Source organism: Prunus avium, chromosome 1, assembly GCF_965620075.1.
Source record: "Prunus avium chromosome 1, drPruAviu1.hap1.1, whole genome shotgun sequence".
Classification (NCBI taxonomy): Eukaryota; Viridiplantae; Streptophyta; class Magnoliopsida; order Rosales; family Rosaceae; genus Prunus; species Prunus avium.
In genome coordinates this window covers 18,397,322-18,414,388 of record NC_142284.1, presented here as the reverse complement: position 1 = coordinate 18,414,388, position 17,067 = coordinate 18,397,322, and the positions used below count along the sequence as shown (strand labels likewise).

The 17,067-nt window shown below is 37.7% G+C and overlaps 5 protein-coding genes across 11 annotated transcripts; 3 read left to right on the top strand and 2 right to left on the bottom strand.

Moving 5' to 3' along the window:
• Positions 1-483: 483 nt before the first annotated feature.
• Positions 484-6,724, top strand: LOC110760046 (anaphase-promoting complex subunit 2-like). Its single transcript, XM_088246750.1, has 9 exons — positions 484-1,379; positions 1,497-1,611; positions 1,711-1,793; positions 2,306-2,424; positions 2,551-2,639; positions 2,715-2,796; positions 3,163-3,341; positions 6,100-6,168; positions 6,280-6,724. Exons 1-5 carry the CDS (start codon positions 1,305-1,307, stop codon positions 2,615-2,617), a joined length of 459 nt encoding a protein of 152 aa, XP_088102876.1. The 5' UTR covers positions 484-1,304; the 3' UTR covers positions 2,618-2,639; positions 2,715-2,796; positions 3,163-3,341; positions 6,100-6,168; positions 6,280-6,724.
• LOC110760059 (uncharacterized) lies at positions 4,132-5,348 on the bottom strand. Its single transcript, XM_021962241.2, has one exon. The coding sequence runs from the start codon at positions 5,146-5,148 to the stop codon at positions 4,132-4,134; it is 1,017 nt and encodes a 338-aa protein (XP_021817933.2). The 5' UTR covers positions 5,149-5,348.
• A 322-nt stretch (positions 6,725-7,046) lies between the features above and the next one.
• On the top strand, positions 7,047-9,914 carry LOC110760058 (1-aminocyclopropane-1-carboxylate oxidase homolog 1-like). 2 transcript variants are annotated; one of them, XM_088246751.1, is made up of 4 exons: positions 7,047-7,252; positions 7,881-8,346; positions 8,705-9,026; positions 9,344-9,914. In XM_088246751.1, the coding sequence occupies exons 1-4, from the start codon at positions 7,057-7,059 to the stop codon at positions 9,593-9,595; spliced, it is 1,236 nt and encodes a 411-aa protein (XP_088102877.1). In that variant the 5' UTR covers positions 7,047-7,056; the 3' UTR covers positions 9,596-9,914. The 2 variants fall into 2 exon arrangements, with proteins under 2 accessions (XP_088102877.1, XP_088102878.1); XM_088246752.1 differs by lacking the exon at positions 7,047-7,252 and having other exon boundaries at positions 7,790-8,346.
• Positions 9,915-10,428: 514 nt separating this feature from the next.
• On the bottom strand, positions 10,429-12,466 carry LOC110760060 (calcineurin B-like protein 9). Of its 6 annotated transcripts, none has more exons than XM_088247143.1 (7): positions 11,775-12,463; positions 11,499-11,552; positions 11,339-11,391; positions 11,132-11,238; positions 10,993-11,045; positions 10,781-10,860; positions 10,429-10,595 (listed from the first exon to the last, which is right to left on the bottom strand). In XM_088247143.1, exons 3-7 carry the CDS (start codon positions 11,362-11,364, stop codon positions 10,559-10,561), a joined length of 303 nt encoding a protein of 100 aa, XP_088103269.1. In that variant the 5' UTR covers positions 11,365-11,391; positions 11,499-11,552; positions 11,775-12,463; the 3' UTR covers positions 10,429-10,558. The 6 variants fall into 6 exon arrangements, 5 of the variants coding, with proteins under 5 accessions (XP_088103269.1, XP_021817937.1, XP_021817935.1 ...); XM_021962245.2 differs by having other exon boundaries at positions 11,499-11,962; positions 12,035-12,463; XM_021962243.2 differs by having other exon boundaries at positions 11,499-11,959; positions 12,035-12,463.
• Positions 12,467-13,113: 647 nt separating this feature from the next.
• LOC110760057 (1-aminocyclopropane-1-carboxylate oxidase homolog 1-like) lies at positions 13,114-15,996 on the top strand. Its single transcript, XM_021962239.2, has 3 exons — positions 13,114-14,297; positions 14,856-15,177; positions 15,278-15,996. The coding sequence occupies exons 1-3, from the start codon at positions 13,759-13,761 to the stop codon at positions 15,527-15,529; spliced, it is 1,113 nt and encodes a 370-aa protein (XP_021817931.1). The 5' UTR covers positions 13,114-13,758; the 3' UTR covers positions 15,530-15,996.
• Positions 15,997-17,067: the final 1,071 nt, after the last annotated feature.

Below are 17,067 nucleotides of genomic sequence, written 5' to 3'. Positions count from 1 at the left end.
CGCTCGGTACAGACCGAGCCCATCTGCCCAAATAAAAAGACAACACGTGGGCCTCGTGTACCATGCCAGGATAAATGGACTAAAACACCCTCGGCCTCGGACCCCTCAACAAGTTTAAAAGGATACATACCAGCCATGTCAATGACAGGACCTCCTTTGACTGTCGACCATTCATACCTCATAAAGCGTGCCCACGTTCCTTCAAAAGCCAAATGTAAACTGCCCGGGTCGCCATCTGACTAGATGGGACGGCCACCATACGCAATAGGCTACTCAGCCCACGCCGCCCCCTAGTGGGAGTACAGAGAGGTCATCATGAGCAAAGGATGTGGATGAACCTCGACCACCCATCGTCTGATAGATCTGATGTGACACAAACGGCTTGTCTCCGACTTGAGGTGGTCGGCTTGTAATTTAATTCATTTTTTGTTCCACCTATAAATAGAGTAGGAGTTCTTGTAAAAAAGGGACAGGTCTCTTTAGGATCTCTCCCAAAAAGAAAAGGAAGAAAAAGTTTAGCCTTGTCATTTGCCATATTGGATCCTCCTCCAAAGTCTCTTCTCCTTTGTAATCATTTTTAGTATAGCCATATCTCTTTATGTTAACCACTCGAATATTTGTGGCTTAAACACTCCTAATCAAACGCCCCTCAGCACTTTGGAGATAGTAAAACCCAGTTTGTTTAGGATTCCTCTTCAGCAGAAAGGAGCACATCATATGGTGAATGCTCGGTTCAGATGAATTCACTTCATTCCATATCACGTACATGCTCAGCAACGTCCGATAAATGTTCTGATTCATCTGGATGAGGTGCAATACCCTGCAACGTCCAATAATTCACATCGTCGTGGCAAGCTTCCATTCCCGCTCTTCAAAATCTACTCTCATTCCTCTAAATTAAATCTCTCTCTCTCTCTCTCTATAAGTATAAATATATGTAGATCCCTCTTCTCTTACTCCCGCTCTGTCTCTATTCTTCAAAATCAACCCCTGTCTCTCATGAAACTTTTGTCGAACACATAGAAGATGATTGTGGAAAAGCAGAGCCAGCTACAACATATTGTGGAACGCGAAGGAATTGAGCTTAGCCTCTTCGAAATGATCTACGAGCGTAAGCTTCTTCACGATATACGACCTGCGCTTCTTCACGATCTACGAGCATAAGCTCTTCAAATTCAATTTTTTCCACAGAAACTCCAGAGATTCAATTTTTTTTTTTTTTTTTTGGGTAATTTCCTCCATATTGAAATTAACGAGGAAATCGAATTTCTAATCTTCATGATGGAGTTTATGAATACCGTGTTATGCTGGCTGAAAAGCTTCTCAACAAATCTGACTATGACATCGATACAGAGATACGCACTCTCGAACTCCTCAAGGCAAGTGGTTTTTTTTTATTTAAGCTTGCGGTTTCTTTGTTTAGTTGGGTGTATTGGTTGTTCATGTAGTCTTCAAACTGTCTATCTTAATGTTCATAGTTTGTAATCATTCTTCAGATACATTTTGGAGAGAGCAGCATGCAGAAATGTGAAATTATGCTGAATGATCTTATTGATTCTAAGAGGACTAACGGCAATATTAAAGCGACCATAACTCAGACATCTCAAGCAGGTAGCTTCCAAACTTTACGTCTTCCCTACAATTATCTCCAGCATTACGAGAAGACTAATTATTTTATTTTATTCCACTAACGTGGGGTGGATGTCTTAGGTTCTGAGCTGGGCAATAACGGGGTTTCCATGGATGTTTTTGATGCAACAATCATCTCTTCAAATTTCAGGCCCCAAATTCAGGTAATGAATTGTTGCCAGTGGTAATGTCATTTATTTCGAAATTTCTGTTAGAGGGAAAAGACGGATCGAGGATATACATTCTCATAATTTGAAATATCTCCTTGGCACACTTCTCTGCAATCAGTGATACCATGCATATGAACATGATTATGTTTAAACATAATCGCTTGCACTTTGGTTGTTTCTTCTGCATTTAGGAGCGGCTTTAATAGCTTAATGCTCCTCGAGGCCCCCATTAGTTATGATTTCTTGCAAGCATTTTAATTTAATTTAATTCTATTAAAATTTCCCGCCTATTCTATTGATTCACTTAACTTCAGCATTTTCCTCGCCCACTGTTTCTTTCACCAAAGTTATTAGTCAATTGGTGATATATTCTCTGCATGATTATCTAGGCAACTTATGTTTGACTCATTCTAAATTGACTTGCAAGAACCTTGTCATTAGAACTACATTTTCTATTTGTAACAAAATTTCAGTAAACGTTGATTAACCTTTAAACCAAATTTCAGGATGAGTCCCTTAATGTACCTGGACCTGTTACCAACTACTATCTGATTATGCAAAGAGGTTTAATGAAATCAAGACCCCTCATAAACTATTATGGAATAAAAGTCTTGATACAGTCAAGGTAAGATGCTTACACTGTCATTTCATGCCTTTCTATTAGGAGAGTTTTGACTTGCTTCGATTTTCCATATTTCCTGAATCACTGAATTGACATTAACAATACTTATGATGGTTGGTGCTGTTTTAGTTGGAGTTGCAATTTGAAGATAGAGCAGTGGAATTTGTGGTTGCTTCTGTGCATGCAGCAATTATAATGCAATTTCAAAATCAGACAAGGTAGCATCAGAAATATCTTAATGCATTTTATGTTGTTTACTATTTTCTTGCCATACTGATATCTTATACTTTCAGCTGGACCTCTGAGAATCTTGCAGCTGCAATTGGCGTTCCAACAGACATACTTAATCGCAGGATAAATTTCTGGATAAGCAAGGTATGCTTGATAGACTAATACTTTCATGTGTCAGATTTACTTGTTGTCTTTGAACACAAACCCTAGCACACTTTTGAAGAACCCCGGTTTTGAGTCATCTGTCTTGGTGACAGAATAAAGAGTATTAGAAACTCTGGATTTCTCAGCAGCAGTGGTTACTTTTACTGATTGCAGATTTTTTTTCTTAGTTACCTTTAATCATTTTGAATTTCGAGTTGAATGATATGATGTGTCATTTTATTGTAAAGTCAAACGTTCCCCACCAGCTAAATTTTTTTCAAATGGATTCTTGTTATTTATTGAAGTTTTAAGCTTTGGAAGTCAAGAGGAAAACTCATATGTTTTGCCTCTTTTTCCCTATTGAAGGGAATTCTTGCAGAATCATTTGGGGCAGACTCTGAAGACCATGTGTTTACACTAATGGAAGGTATGGTTGACAGTGGTAAAATGGAAGCATCGAGGATCTTATAGTTGCTGATGAAGAGGGGGTGAGCCCTGTAGCCTCTGTGGAGGATCAACTGCTCAAGGAAATGAATGTGTATGAGGTATGTGATGTGTGCGAGATTGACCACATCTTGGTATACTTTTAAATCCATCCCAATGGGTTGAGTTGTTTGGGAAGGATCTACCAATTCATTTTCATACTGGATATTCTTTATAAAGACCAAAAGGGGGGAACAAAATTGCTGCTCATGACACTATCTTCCACATTTTACCAACTTGTCAATAGCTGAAATAATCAAATGAAGTAGAAATTTAACTCCCTTCTTTTCCCACTAAGGGGAGGGGAAAGGAAACTGATGTAGTACAGCCCGTAGGTATTAGATTAAGCACTTAAACAATAGAACATAGAAGAATATAAGAGACCGAGGAGAAGAAATATAGATCGAAAAGACGAGATAAAGGGCAGAAACAGTAGAACAAAGAAGAATATCGGGGATCGAGGAGAAGAAATATAGATCGAAGGGACGAAATCAGAGAGTTCTAGGAAAAGGTTTACTCAACATTCAAATCTCCATTTTAAAGAACTACATGGGGGTATTTATAGCAAACTAAAACCTAGACATAATAGGATAAAAATCCCTTGCTTAAACAGAAATCCTAACCCAAATAAAAAAGGAAACTTAAAACTAGAAATCTGGAAATCTGGAAAAGTAGAAATCCTACTAGAACTTGGAAAATTAGAGAATCTAGGAAACTAATAAATTTAGGTCCTACGCGTCCTGCATCATTCTCTTCCGGCGAAAAGAACTCGACTCCGACGAGTAAACAACCACAAAAGGTAAATTAATGACAACAACGCCGACTGCAAGTATGAATAATAGGGGACGAGGGTCAGCAATCATAAATGTCTGGATCATAGACACCTTCGAGAGGCTCCACAATCTCACAAAGCTCACTAGCGGGAGTGTTGATAGTTAAAGTTCGCTGCGGACAACGAGAGGCAATATGTCCTTTGGCATGGCAATGGAAACATTCAATGCGAGCATTAGTAGAAACAGCCAGTCCTTTGTTAGGTGGTGGTGCAGGCGGTTTAGATGGTCCTGAAAACCCGGTATGCATATCCATAGTGGGAAGAGTTTGGTTGGCGATTGCAAGTTGACCAGAATATCCTGAATGTTGTGGCGACAAATATGTCTTAGCTTCCAATGCATGACAATATGCATCTTCCAAAGTATGCGGATGGAACCGCCCGACTTCACACTTGATATCGTCACGAAGACCATGGATAAAGCGAGACATAGTGATGTCGGGTTCTTCACGAATCCCCGCACGTATCTTGTGTTCGATAAAACGAGCGTGGAATTCAATAACGGTCGAACTGCCTTGTGAAAGGGTCCATAATTGTTCATATAATTGATGGCGATAAAAGGTGGGAAGATATTGTTCGCGAAGCTTTAATTTCATCTCGTCCCATAGAGTCACAGGCGGCTGTCCAAATTGGTATAGTTGCTCCTCCACAGAATTCCAATATTTTCTAGCGGCTCCCTGTAGCGTCATCTTACCAATGCGAAGTTTATGAGCATCTGTCAAGTCGTACCAGGCGAAATAATCTTCCATGGCTTGAACCCAATCAAGAAACATCGTAGGATCCCCACGACCATCAAAAGTAGAAGCGTTAGGCTTGATGTGGCGGATGACATCGTTGTCAAAACGGCGAGGGGTATGAGTGTACTGAGCATGTGGAACGGGTGGCAGGGTAGGAGCCGGAGTAGTCACTGGAGGAGGGCCCGTTGTGTGTTGGGTATAATGGAGCGGTGGCATAGTCCCAAAAGAAAAAGGGGGCTCCAATTGAGCCTTGGGCGTGTCGAGCGAGAGCCCAATTGAGCTATGCGACATGCCATATGGCATGGCCTTGAATTTCTGATCCACCGGTGGAGTGGGCAAAAGGCCACTTTGTGGCGGTGGCGTAGACGAACACGAGAGCACCACTGAGGTAGAAGAAGGTTCAGCGTGTCCAGCCCGAAAGTGATTGATGAGCAATTGAACGGAGTCTTGGAGTTTGGTGATGGCAAGGTCCGTCGTCGCACGATGTGTGTGAGCCTATACCAACTCGTCTTTGAGGTCAGCACTGAGTTTGGAGAGTTGGGTTTCCATGCCAGCGATATCGTCGGAAACTTTGTCTTGGAATGCATGAAATTGTTCCCCAAGGCTGGCCACGGTTTGGGGTGCCATGGCAGAGATCAAACGCAAACGAAAGTGAGGGAAGGCTCTGATTACCAATTGATGTAGTACAGCCCGTAGGTATTAGATTAAGCACTTAAACAATAGAACATAGAAGAATATAAGAGACCGAGGAGAAGAAATATAGATCGAAAAGACGAGATAAAGGGCAGAAACAGTAGAACAAAGAAGAATATCGGGGATCGAGGAGAAGAAATATAGATCGAAGGGACGAAATCAGAGAGTTCTAGGAAAAGGTTTACTCAACATTCAAATCTCCATTTTAAAGAACTACATGGGGGTATTTATAGCAAACTAAAACCTAGACATAATAGGATAAAAATCCCTTGCTTAAACAGAAATCCTAACCCAAATAAAAAAGGAAACTTAAAACTAGAAATCTGGAAATCTGGAAAAGTAGAAATCCTACTAGAACTTGGAAAATTAGAGAATCTAGGAAACTAATAAATTTAGGTCCTACGCGTCCTGCATCAGAAACACATAATTGATAGCTTGCCAATTATAATAACCATGTTAACTCTGTCCGGTATTGAGTATCAATCTCAAATATGTCAACAGATAAAAATGCATGGTGCCATTGTGTTCTCAGCTTTTCAAATGGTATTTGGTTCTTTGCAGAAATTTATCTTGGGGATGCTCACAAACTTTGGAAGCATGGCATTAGATCGAATTCATAATACTCTCAAGGTGAGGATGATTTTAACACTCCCCGTGATATTTGGTTTCTGCCAAGTGACATGATATCTGGTAAGAAAGTTACTGCTTTTAATAGATTTCTTAACACATTCATTCCTGCAGATATTCTGCATAGCTGATCCTCCTTATGACAAAACTCTCCAACAGCTGTAAAGTTTCTTAACGGGTCTAGTTTCTGAAGAGAAGTTGGAACTAAGAGATGGAATGTATTTTTTGAAAAAGTAGTCAACTAACAGAATTAGGGCCCTACTAATTTTAGTAAAAATTATAAAGGTTGGCAAAATGTATTATCCTCGTGTAACTCTTTTTATTTTCTTTCTGATTCGTTTGAGGGGAAAGGCGAGAGTTGAAGTACAACTCTTTATGCCTCTCTTCGTGTTGTACGAGATATCATGGAAAAAAAGCTCATAGGTTTGATCCTGCAGAACTGAAAATTAAGAGAACAAATGTGAAGCCTGTGTCAGAGCATATTGGTGGCTGCTACCCAAATGAGAAGCTTGATGTGAATAGGATTCTAAGCATCTTGTTCAGATTATCTCATGAGAAATTTCATGTGAATATTGTCTACCTGAGTGGAAGAAGGCCTTGACTTGCTAACTAGTGTTCTCAGGTTCAAACCCAATGGCACCTTAGTAGTGTGTGTGTGCGAGAAATCCCCATTCCCCTCGTAGTTTAGATTATTGCTTGTATTATAAATAAAAAAAATAGCTATATGTGTTATGAGACGTCCTTTAGTTTTCTTTCAATCATGAAATTTCTCACCTCTAGTTTCAGTGATAGCCAACCAATCCAAATAATGAATTGGCATTGTATATCCTTTGGCCACCACAAAAATGTCATTAGCATCAACCCGCCCCACAGTCTTGACTCTTGGCAAATATGTTGCTTGAAGTTTCTTCCAACCTCGCTCATTTATGGTCTGAACTTTGGCAATCCATATCTAGTTTGATAAGCTTTAGCTCTACCATCCTGCAGACACAAACGAAAATGGTAGCCACCAGCACAAATGAGGTTCCAGGCATAGCAAATTATGACAGAAAAAGTGAAGTAAAAACTTTTGATGACACAAAGGAAGGTGTTAAAGGCCTTGTTGATGCTGGGATAACCCAGGTTCCAAGAATTTTTCATCTACCAGTAGATCAGTATCCCATCAACAGCACTTGTGATTCAGAACCCACCAAAACCCAGCTCAGAATTCCAGTCCTAGACCTGGAAGGCCTTGAATATGATAACAATCCAACCAAACGCAAGGAGATTGTTGCCAAAGTTGGAGAGGCATCAGAGACTAATATGGAAACTTGAAGTATTGAAGTGATTAGGATCAAACATAGACCTGTTATTAAAATTTTATAATCAACATCATATTTCCGTTATACGAAAGTTGAATTGTATAATATTATCTGTCTGTACTCTGAATTGTCAACCCAAAATGAATATATTAATGTGAAAAACACAACTCTGCTAATATATTATAAAGTACTTTGGCATCATCCTTGGCCTATGGTCTTTGCAAAAATATTGTTTTCTTCCCACTTCACTCATTGCAAAGTGATCTTCTTTGCTAAAAGATACACTTCTGATCTGATATCCACTAGAACATTAAGATTTAGCAGAAACCAAGATGGTAGGTACCAATACAAGTGAGGTTCCAACCAATTATGACAGAAAAAGTGAACTAAAAGCTTTTGATGACACCAAGGAAGGTGTTAAAGGCCTTGTTGATTCTGGGATCACTGTGGTTCCTAGAATTTTTCATCTACCAGTAGATCAGTATCCCATCAACAGCACTTGTGATTCAGAACCCACCAAAACCCAGCTCAGAATTCCAGTCATAGACCTGGAAGGCCTTGAATATGATAATAATCCAACCAAACGCAAGGAGATTGTTGCCAAAGTTGGAGAGGCATCAGAGACTTGGGGCTTTTTCCAAATTGCCAATCATGGCATAGCTGTTGATGTTTTGGAAGAGATAAAGAATGGGGTACGTGGTTTTTATGAGCAAGACACTGAGGTGAAGAAGGAGCTTTACACTCGTGATCACTTCAGACCTATGATCTACAACAGCAACTTTGATCTTTATAGTGCACCGGGGGCTAATTGGAGGGACACTTTTTTGTGTAATATGGCTCCTAATCCTCCTAAGCCAGAAGACTTGCCACAAGTATGCAGGTATGTGACAAGGAAGCTCATAATTTTCTGGTTTAATATGATATTAGGCTCCATTTCCATGGAGGGATTTCGAATCTATGAATTTAGATGACATTTTTTTTATAAGGTAAAATTGTTTGTATAGACTATTACAATCCATATATGCCAAGATTTGAACAAGAAAGAAAGGAAGAAAATAAGTGGATTTCAAATGATTCCTTCCATATAGTCATTTCAAATGTCTAGTTATTTAGAATACATTCAATCTAATGTGGTTCTTGTTTTTTTAAGCAAATTTAGCTTTGTTAAATCTAAATCTCTTCTTTCAAATCCCTCCATCCAAACGGAGCCTTAGTTTTTCTGGGTTTCAATTTTGTAGAGACATACTTGTTGAGTACTCCAAGCAAGTAATGAAGTTGGGGAAGTTGTTGTTCGAGTTACTGTCTGAGGCGCTTGGGCTGAAGCCAAGTCACTTGAATGACATGGATTGTAGTTTAGGGCTTCAGGTTCTAGGCCATTACTATCCCCCCTGTCCACAGCCAGAGTTAACTTTGGGCGCAAGCAAGCACGCTGACAGTGACTTTATCACAGTCCTTCTGCAAGATCATATTGGTGGTCTTCAAGTTCTTCATCAGAACAAGTGGATTGATGTACTTCCTGTGCCTGGGGCTCTAGTGGTTAACATTGGGGATCTTCTACAGGCAAGTATAACTATAATTCTTATTCCTCTTTTATATTTTGTAGGAGATACAGTTGGGTATTTTTTAATTAAAAAGTTACTATTACATTATGATTGTACACATGTATTAGGTTGTCCAGAATGTGAGGAAAACTTTCATAATGTCTTGTTGTTTAAAATTTGAGAAAAGTTTCGGCAGTGTAGTAGCATGGCCTCATTTTAGTTTTCGCATAGGGCTTCCCACCGTCCCTCTGTTATAGTCATTAGAATATGGCTCAAATTCTTCAATTTAGTTTCCTAGTTTGGGTTTTCTGATATTGAATTCTTTTGGACTTTCAGCTTATATCAAATGATAGATTCAGGAGTGTAGAACACAGGGTATTGGCAAATCATGCCGGTCCAAGAGTATCTGTTGCGAGTTTCTTGACCACAGGTTTTTTAGCATTGCCACAAATCTATGGACCCATTAAGGAGTTGCTATCAGAAGACAATCTTCCAAAGTACAGGGAGACAACTGTGAAGGAATATAATGCTCACTTCTATAACAAAGGCCTTGATGGGACCTCTGCCTTGACTCATTTCAAGCTCTGAACTTGGAGGCATAGGAGCAACTGCAATGAACAAATGGTGTCTACTAAATAACTAGGCATGAAAATATTGCTTCATACACAATACTAAGTTGATTGTTTGTTCATGCCTGATGCAGGACATAAAGTCAAAGTTATAAAGTTAGATAATTGTATGGTTATAGTACGTTGGTTGTTTATAATCTGTTGTGAAATATTATGGTTAGATAATTGTATGGTCAGATCATCTGGAGGTTTATTTAGGAGACTATGTTCCTTTGACTGCTAAAGATGTTCAGCTTGAGCAAGTTTATGTTTGACCAAATATTAGTCCTTGGGTGGTGATGGTGATTATATTAAGGGATCTTTAGTAATATACCCAAAATAGGGGCTGAAATTATAAAAAAAAACCCCACATGGAATGCACTTTATAAACATACCCAAAAACCATTTACTACATAATAAATGAGTGTTGAAGTTCCTATAAATTACATCTCTACCATTAATTAACTTAAAACAAGCCCAACACAAAAAACTCAAAAAAAACTCAAAACAAGCCCAACCCAAATTTTTTTCAAAAACCCAAATTAAAAAAAAAATATCGCGAAAATCAAGGAGCTTTCCTTGCGACCCTTCTCCATCGAACCTTAGTACACTGTTAATACCATTTCATAGAAGCACATTGTTAATATCATTTCATAGAAGTACATTGTTAATACCATGTTATAGAAGTACACTGTTAATACCATGTCATAGAAGCACATTGTTAATACCATTTCATAGAAGTACATTGTTAATACCATTTCATAAAAATACATTGTTAATACCATGTTATAGAAGTACACTGTTAATACCATGTCATAGAAGCACATTGTTAATATTATTTCATAGAAGTACATTGTCAATACCATTTCATACAAAAAATTTAAAAAAACCCAGCAAGACATCCAATATCTTTTGCAGGAACCACCTCTAATTGTCCAAAGTTTCACCACATATAATCACAAAGGCAAAAGGAAATACCTCTACAAGAAAGAAAAAAAGTACACTGTTAATACTATGTAATAGAAGTACACTGTTAATACTATGTAATAGAAGTACACTGTTAATACTATGTCATAGAAGATGTCGTGAGTACTAAATTCTCCAGAAGCTCTGATTACCACCTAGTAAAACAACATCCAAACTTACACAACTACGTAGTGCTTACATTATCAATGATAGACTCAAGAAGATCTCTGACAATTTCAAGTCAGATTCCATCATTATGGCAATCACCATTTGCTTAACCTGAAACCAAACAGAGGCTGCTTAATTTAAATATCGTGTTCATGTTCATACAAGGTATGAAACGTAAAAATACCCATAAAAACATAAATTTCCTTGGAGATTTAGACAGTAAAAAAGTAGTACAAGACTCACTTCTTCTCGCTCAATGAACCCGGTTTGTCTTAGATCATAGAGCCTAAATGCAACTGCAAGTAATTAACAAACAATATAAGATAACAAGAAAGACACACACACAACATTTAGCTTTGCCTCTTATAACAGTAAGACTTACAATCAATTTTATTATCTGTATGGGCATATGGATGGAAGACATTGAGTGCATGAACAAACTCATCAAATTCAAAGACACCATTTCTTTTCATCAAAGAGATCAAAAACCTGGAAAAGCAAAATACAGTTCGCGTAAGTAGGTGCAGGGAATAATATATATATATATATCCTAGTCAATTAGTTCAAGATGTTGGTATGAAGCATATACCCTGTCCAGGAAAAGATTTTCACCATAGGGAATAGTGCTAGTTGAAACTCTTCCTGCAACAAAATCATCATTCAAATAATTACTACAATGCATGAAACTAGAAAGAAACAACAGATTTCTTCATAATTGAATTTGAATGATTCAAAGAAATTTGGCTGACCTTATGAATCTATATGTAGTCAATAATTGAATTACTCAGCTTTTTAAATAGCTCCTACAATACCTCCAGCTCATTAACAGTAATTGCATCATGATTTCATGCAAGTAAACATCACAAACAACATTCAAAATTCTTATTAACTAATCATTTATTTCTTCTTCTTCTTTTTTTCCCAAAATTCCCAAAGCAGAAGGAAATAATTCACAATTCAAAGTTCTGCATATATATATAGTTTTCTTAATCTTCTGAATATTTTAAATAAATAAAAATTCATACATATGGTTTTATCGGAGAGGACAGACATATCGTCGAATGCAAAACTGCGTTTGGTTGGGCAGGGATGGTCGCTGAAGCAATCGGTCATAGCAAAAATCAACACCTCTATGATCGCCACAAACGATATAAATGCCTTGCAGATCCAGTCGCCCGATGATAAAGAACTCAATCTTTGTCTCAATCCCCTGCTTAATTAATCAAAAAATAAAAAATTAAGCATAAACACTGAGAAATGAAAATTCGCCCATTTTAATTTTTACCGAGAAATCCATTGTTGTCTGCAACACGAGATTGGGCCTCGTTGACGGTGATGTTATGGCCGTCGAGGTTCTGGCCGTTTATGCCTTCGATTGCGTCCTTCATGGCCTTATCGTTGTTGAAGGTGACGAAGCCGAAGTTCCTGGACCTCTCGGTCTCACGGTCGTTGATGATCTTCGATTCGGTGGTGGAGGAAAGAGTCGGCCTCATGGATCAGGACCCGAGTCCACCTCCTGAGTTGTAAAACGACCTTGCCTGTGACTGAGATGCGAGATGCGATTGAGCTATGAGATCTGGAAATAGCTGCAAGATCTGTGAGAAAGTGAGTGAGAGATCTCACAGACCAGCTCTGAGATTTTGAAGGAGCAATCGTCGATTATCTTAATTGAGCCTCAGAGCTGGGTTTATTTTGGGCAAAAGGGCAAAATAATAATCCAACATTGCTATTAAATTTAAAAAATCTACAGTTGTCAATTTTTGGGTTTATTTTGGGTGTGTTTATATACAGTAAATAGTATAGGGTATATTTATAGTTTTATGTCTAGAAATGTGTATTTTACTAATTTTCTAAAATAATAATCCAACATTGCTATTAAATTTAAAAAATCGACAGTTGTCAATTTTTGGGTTTATTTTGGGTGTGTTTATATGCAGTAAATAGTATAGGGTATATTTATAGTTTTATGTCTAGAAATGGGTATTTTACTAATTTTCTATTATATTAATTTCTTTCTGTAATATCTACCTGTCTTGATTATTAGTAGGTAGAACCATTAAATATATCTATGGTTATGTAATCATAAAGTTGTTTTTGTAACCCCACTTGTGATGTTCAAGCTTTTGACCTTTCCTCTTCTCCACCTAAATTTTTTGGTAATGCTTAAAGCAACACATAGGTTGATTGATATTGATGCGATCAGCATGATATTTTATTTGGTAAATTTTGGCAAGGACATTTGAAGTGGATTTTTGAGTTTTGGGGTCCCAAAATTTATGGCAATGGGTTGGGTACGCTATTTTCATCCTCATCCCCGTTAAGTATTTTTCACATCTCATTTAAGGAGCCAAGCCATACTTACCGTAAAATTCAGGAGGCAAATTGACAAATTCCTCCTTGTAGATGCTAGAATCATAGAACGATGCAGGACATATAGTCAAAGTTATGGTTATAGTACATTGGTTGTTTATAATCTGTTGTGAAATATTATGGCTTTCCAATAAGTTGCAAAGGTTTTCAGCTCTCTTTACAGACTTCCATATAATCTCTCTGTTGTGGTTGGATAAAAACCTTCATGCACTGGTAAAGTCATGCTTGCCAACAACAAAAGCAGAATTCTGAGCATTATTTGTCTATACCTGTTATTAGTTGTTTATAATATACGAATAGGAGTGCTTTATGGAAACTTGAAGCATTGAAGTCCTTAGGATCAAACATAGACCTGTTATTAAAATTTTATAATCAACATCATATTTCCGTATAAGAAAGTTGAATTGTATAATATTATCTGTCTGTACTCTGAATTGTCAACCCAAAATGAATATATTAATGTGAAAAACACAACTCTGCTAATATATTATAAAGTACTTTGGCATCATCCTTGGCCTATGGTCTTTGCAAAAATATTGTTTTCTTCCCACTTCACTCATTGCAAAGTGATCTTCTTTGCTAAAAGATACACTTCTGATCTGATATCCACTAGAACATTAAGATTTAGCAGAAACCAAGATGGTAGGTACCAATACAAATGAGGTTCCAACCAATTATGACAGAAAAAGTGAACTAAAAGCTTTTGATGACACCAAGGAAGGTGTTAAAGGCCTTGTTGATTCTGGGATCACTGTGGTTCCTAGAATTTTTCATCAACCACCAGATCAGTACTCCATCAACAACAACTTTGATTCAGAAGCCACCCAGTTTTGCGTTCCAGTCATAGACCTTGAAGGCCTTGAGTTCGATAGACCAACGAATCGCAAGGAGATTGTTACAAAAGTTGGAGAGGCATCAGAGACTTGGGGATTTTTTCAAATTGTGAATCACGGAATACCTATTGATGTTTTGGAGGAGATAAAGGATGGGGTACGTGGGTTTTATGAGCAAGACACTGAAGTGAAGAAACAGTTTTACACTCGTGATCACTTCAAACCTGTGGTCTACAATAGCAACTTTGATCTACACAGAGCACCAGCGTCCAATTGGAGGGATACTTTTATGTGCTACATGGCTCCTAATCCTACTAAGCCAGAAGACATGCCAGAAGTATTCAGGTATGTGACAAGGAAACTTATAATTCTCTGCTATCATTAGAAAGTTTATGATGGTATTAATTAATTTGATTCGGATTCCAACCTTCTTGATGGGTTAATTAGATGATATGATATACTTTGTCCAACTTAATGAAAAGTTTGATGTACATTGATCTCCCTTCGGATACGAATCACCCATCTGGGTTTATATATATGGGTAGACAGCATCACCAAACAAATGGTATTTTTGTGCTGAGTGGCAAGCACACCTAGCTAGCCCATGACAAGTGGTATTAGAGCAGGCCTAGTTCCTTATCTGTTATGGCCTGTGACGAAGCTCTGTATCGTGTCCGGGAGGGGTAGAATGTCCCAAACAAGAATCCCATATTTTAAATAAGAATGAGCTTAATCCAAGTAGGTGACATCTGACAGTAGGCCATTTGCCTTTTCTAAACATAAATCAAAATCCGTTCAGCTCACCATTTTGGTTAAATGCCTGGCTCTACAATTTTTAATTGAATCATATATATATATATATATGACAACTTCATGTGCTTTTCTGTGTTTCAACATTTGTAGATACATACTTATTGAGTACTCCAAGCAAGTAACGAAACTGGGGAAGTTGTTGTTCGAGTTGCTGTCGGAGGCTCTTGGGCTAAAGCCAAGTCACTTGAATGACATAGATTGTAGTTTAGGGCTTGTGCTTGTAGGCCATTACTATCCCTCATGTCCACAGCCAGAGTTAACTCTGGGGACAAGCAAGCACGCTGACAGTGACTTTATCACAGTCCTTCTGCAAGATCATATTGGCGGTCTCCAAGTTCTTCATCAGAACAACTGGATTGATGTACCTCCTGTTCCTGATGCTCTAGTTGTTAACATTGGAGATCTTCTACAGGCAAGTACAACTATTCTTCTTCTTCTGGTTTCCTCATTTGGGTTTTTTTATATTTTTTTTTAATTTTTTTTTCAATGGTTGAGTTCTTTTGGGGTTGCAGCTTATATCAAATGAAAGATTCAAGAGCGTAGAGCACAGGGTACTGGCGAACCGTGTAGGTCCAAGAGTATCGGTTGCAAGTTTCTTTACCACAGGTATGCAACCATTGGGGAGACTCTATGGACCTATCAAAGAACTATTGTCAGAAGACAACCCTCCAAAGTACAGGGAGACAACTATAAGGGAATATAATGCCCACTTCAATGACAAAGGCCTTGATGGGACCTCTGCCTTGACTCATTTTGAGCTTTGAACTTGGAGATAGAGGAGCAGTACAGCCCTGAACAAATATTTATGAGCCTCTTCTTTAAATTTTCATAAAATCTCTCTGTTGTGGTTAGGTAATAATGTTCATGCAGTTGTTAAATCATGTTTGCCAACAAAAGTGGATTGTTTGTACATGCCTGATGCAGGACATATGTCAAAGTAATTAACATAGAGATATGTCTTGGCCTGCTCATTGCAAAAGTGCATTGGGAATATTTGGACTTGTTTTTTATGTCTTGTGTAATGAGACGTGATTTAGTTTCCTATTTTATTTGTATTTATTTAATAGATTTGCTGTATATATTTTTTGTCTCTCAAGGACTTGATTCTTGCCTAGTATAGGAAATTCTTTGTGGAGACTGTTAGAAATGTGCCCTAAGAGCCAATACATTTGATGTAATCTCCTTAGAATACATTTCGTATATGATATATAAAGGGCAAACTTATTTGTTATCTTTTACATCATCTAAAGAAACAAATGTCCAGGGTATGCTAAATAACAGATAAAGTAATCTAAAGAAGATTAGATTCGGGAGACCTTTAATCTCCAACTATAGCATCCCAAAATGTTCCTAATCATATAGGTTATCAAATGGGCATTGATAAACCGTCAAGATTAGCACATATTATGTATGCTCAATTGGGAGGATGGTTAGTCTCAAACCATTTGTGTAGTTGACACTAATACAAGTATGTGGGTGCTCATTAGTGAATGAGTACACTGAACGCGATCAACCGTAGTTCTCATATGGAGTATTTATCTACATGTCAAATGAGAACTCATAGTTGCAATAATGCAAATTAGTCCTTAGACTTGAGGCATCATGGTTGTCCTGTGATGCGTTATTGATCTTTGATAGCTCTTAAAGGCAAGCCGTAAAAGATTTGTCTTAAGTGTTGTTGGGATCTTTTAATTCATCATAGGGGCATGTGAATGTACAATAAAGAATCTCTACTTTCGATAAAGAAGGAGAATGTTTCAAGATGTGATTCAGTAAATCTTTGGCCAAAATATTTTGAGCTTGATTTAGAAAGTTATTCTTAATCATGTTCTTTTGAATCACATGAGGTTATAAATCATATTAGGGGTTTGACATAAACAATCTGTACCCTAATAATATGATTTGAAACATTGTATAAGAGAAGGACCATATTGCATTGCAATTCCAACTGAATAGGTTCTTCATCTATTCTGGTTAGCTTGGGTAGCCTTGATATATTGCTAGATGTCACTCTTGGCTTTTGGAAGTCCTAGGATTGATTGTGATCGATCCAAATAAAGGAAGAATTAGAAAGGGGTTTTAATTCCAGTTGGTTAGAAAGAGTTCTAATATTTTCCCACTACCTTGCTAATTAGAACATAATGGATCGCACACCTTAAATGGTTAACTTTGAGTAATACAAATGAGAATGAGGAAATCAATTTGATTGATTTGATGTGGATGATTTACTACGTGTAAAAACGTATTTGGGCCTCGGTAATAGTTAACAGGAAGCCCAAATGGTTGGGTATCAAGCCCAAGG

Bases quoted from the DNA above. Each gene is read 5' to 3' on its own strand.
- LOC110760058 (XM_088246751.1), top strand. From the start codon at position 7,057: ATGTTGCTTGAAGTTTCTTCCAACCTCGCTCATTTATGGTCTGAACTT. The intron at 7,253-7,880 runs GTGTTAAAGGCC...ACACCAAGGAAG, and splicing joins TTTTGATGACACAAAGGAAG to GTGTTAAAGGCCTTGTTGAT. The intron at 9,027-9,343 runs GCAAGTATAACT...TTGGACTTTCAG, and splicing joins ACATTGGGGATCTTCTACAG to CTTATATCAAATGATAGATT.
- LOC110760059 (XM_021962241.2), bottom strand. From the start codon at position 5,148: ATGCCATATGGCATGTCGCATAGCTCAATTGGGCTCTCGCTCGACACG.
- LOC110760046 (XM_088246750.1), top strand. From the start codon at position 1,305: ATGCTGGCTGAAAAGCTTCTCAACAAATCTGACTATGACATCGATACA. The intron at 1,612-1,710 runs GTAGCTTCCAAA...TGGATGTCTTAG, and splicing joins AACTCAGACATCTCAAGCAG to GTTCTGAGCTGGGCAATAAC. The intron at 2,425-2,550 runs GTAAGATGCTTA...GTGCTGTTTTAG, and splicing joins AAAGTCTTGATACAGTCAAG to TTGGAGTTGCAATTTGAAGA.
- LOC110760057 (XM_021962239.2), top strand. From the start codon at position 13,759: ATGGTAGGTACCAATACAAATGAGGTTCCAACCAATTATGACAGAAAA. The intron at 14,298-14,855 runs GTATGTGACAAG...CAACATTTGTAG, and splicing joins GACATGCCAGAAGTATTCAG to ATACATACTTATTGAGTACT. The intron at 15,178-15,277 runs GCAAGTACAACT...TTGGGGTTGCAG, and splicing joins ACATTGGAGATCTTCTACAG to CTTATATCAAATGAAAGATT.
- LOC110760060 (XM_021962242.2), bottom strand. From the start codon at position 11,409: ATGATGATTTTGTTGCAGGAAGAGTTTCAACTAGCACTATTCCCTATG. The intron at 10,861-10,992 runs GTGAGTCTTGTA...GTTTGGTTTCAG, and splicing joins GGTTCATTGAGCGAGAAGAA to GTTAAGCAAATGGTGATTGC. The intron at 10,596-10,780 runs GTAAGCACTACG...TCTTTCTTGTAG, and splicing joins TTGAGTCTATCATTGATAAT to AGGTATTTCCTTTTGCCTTT.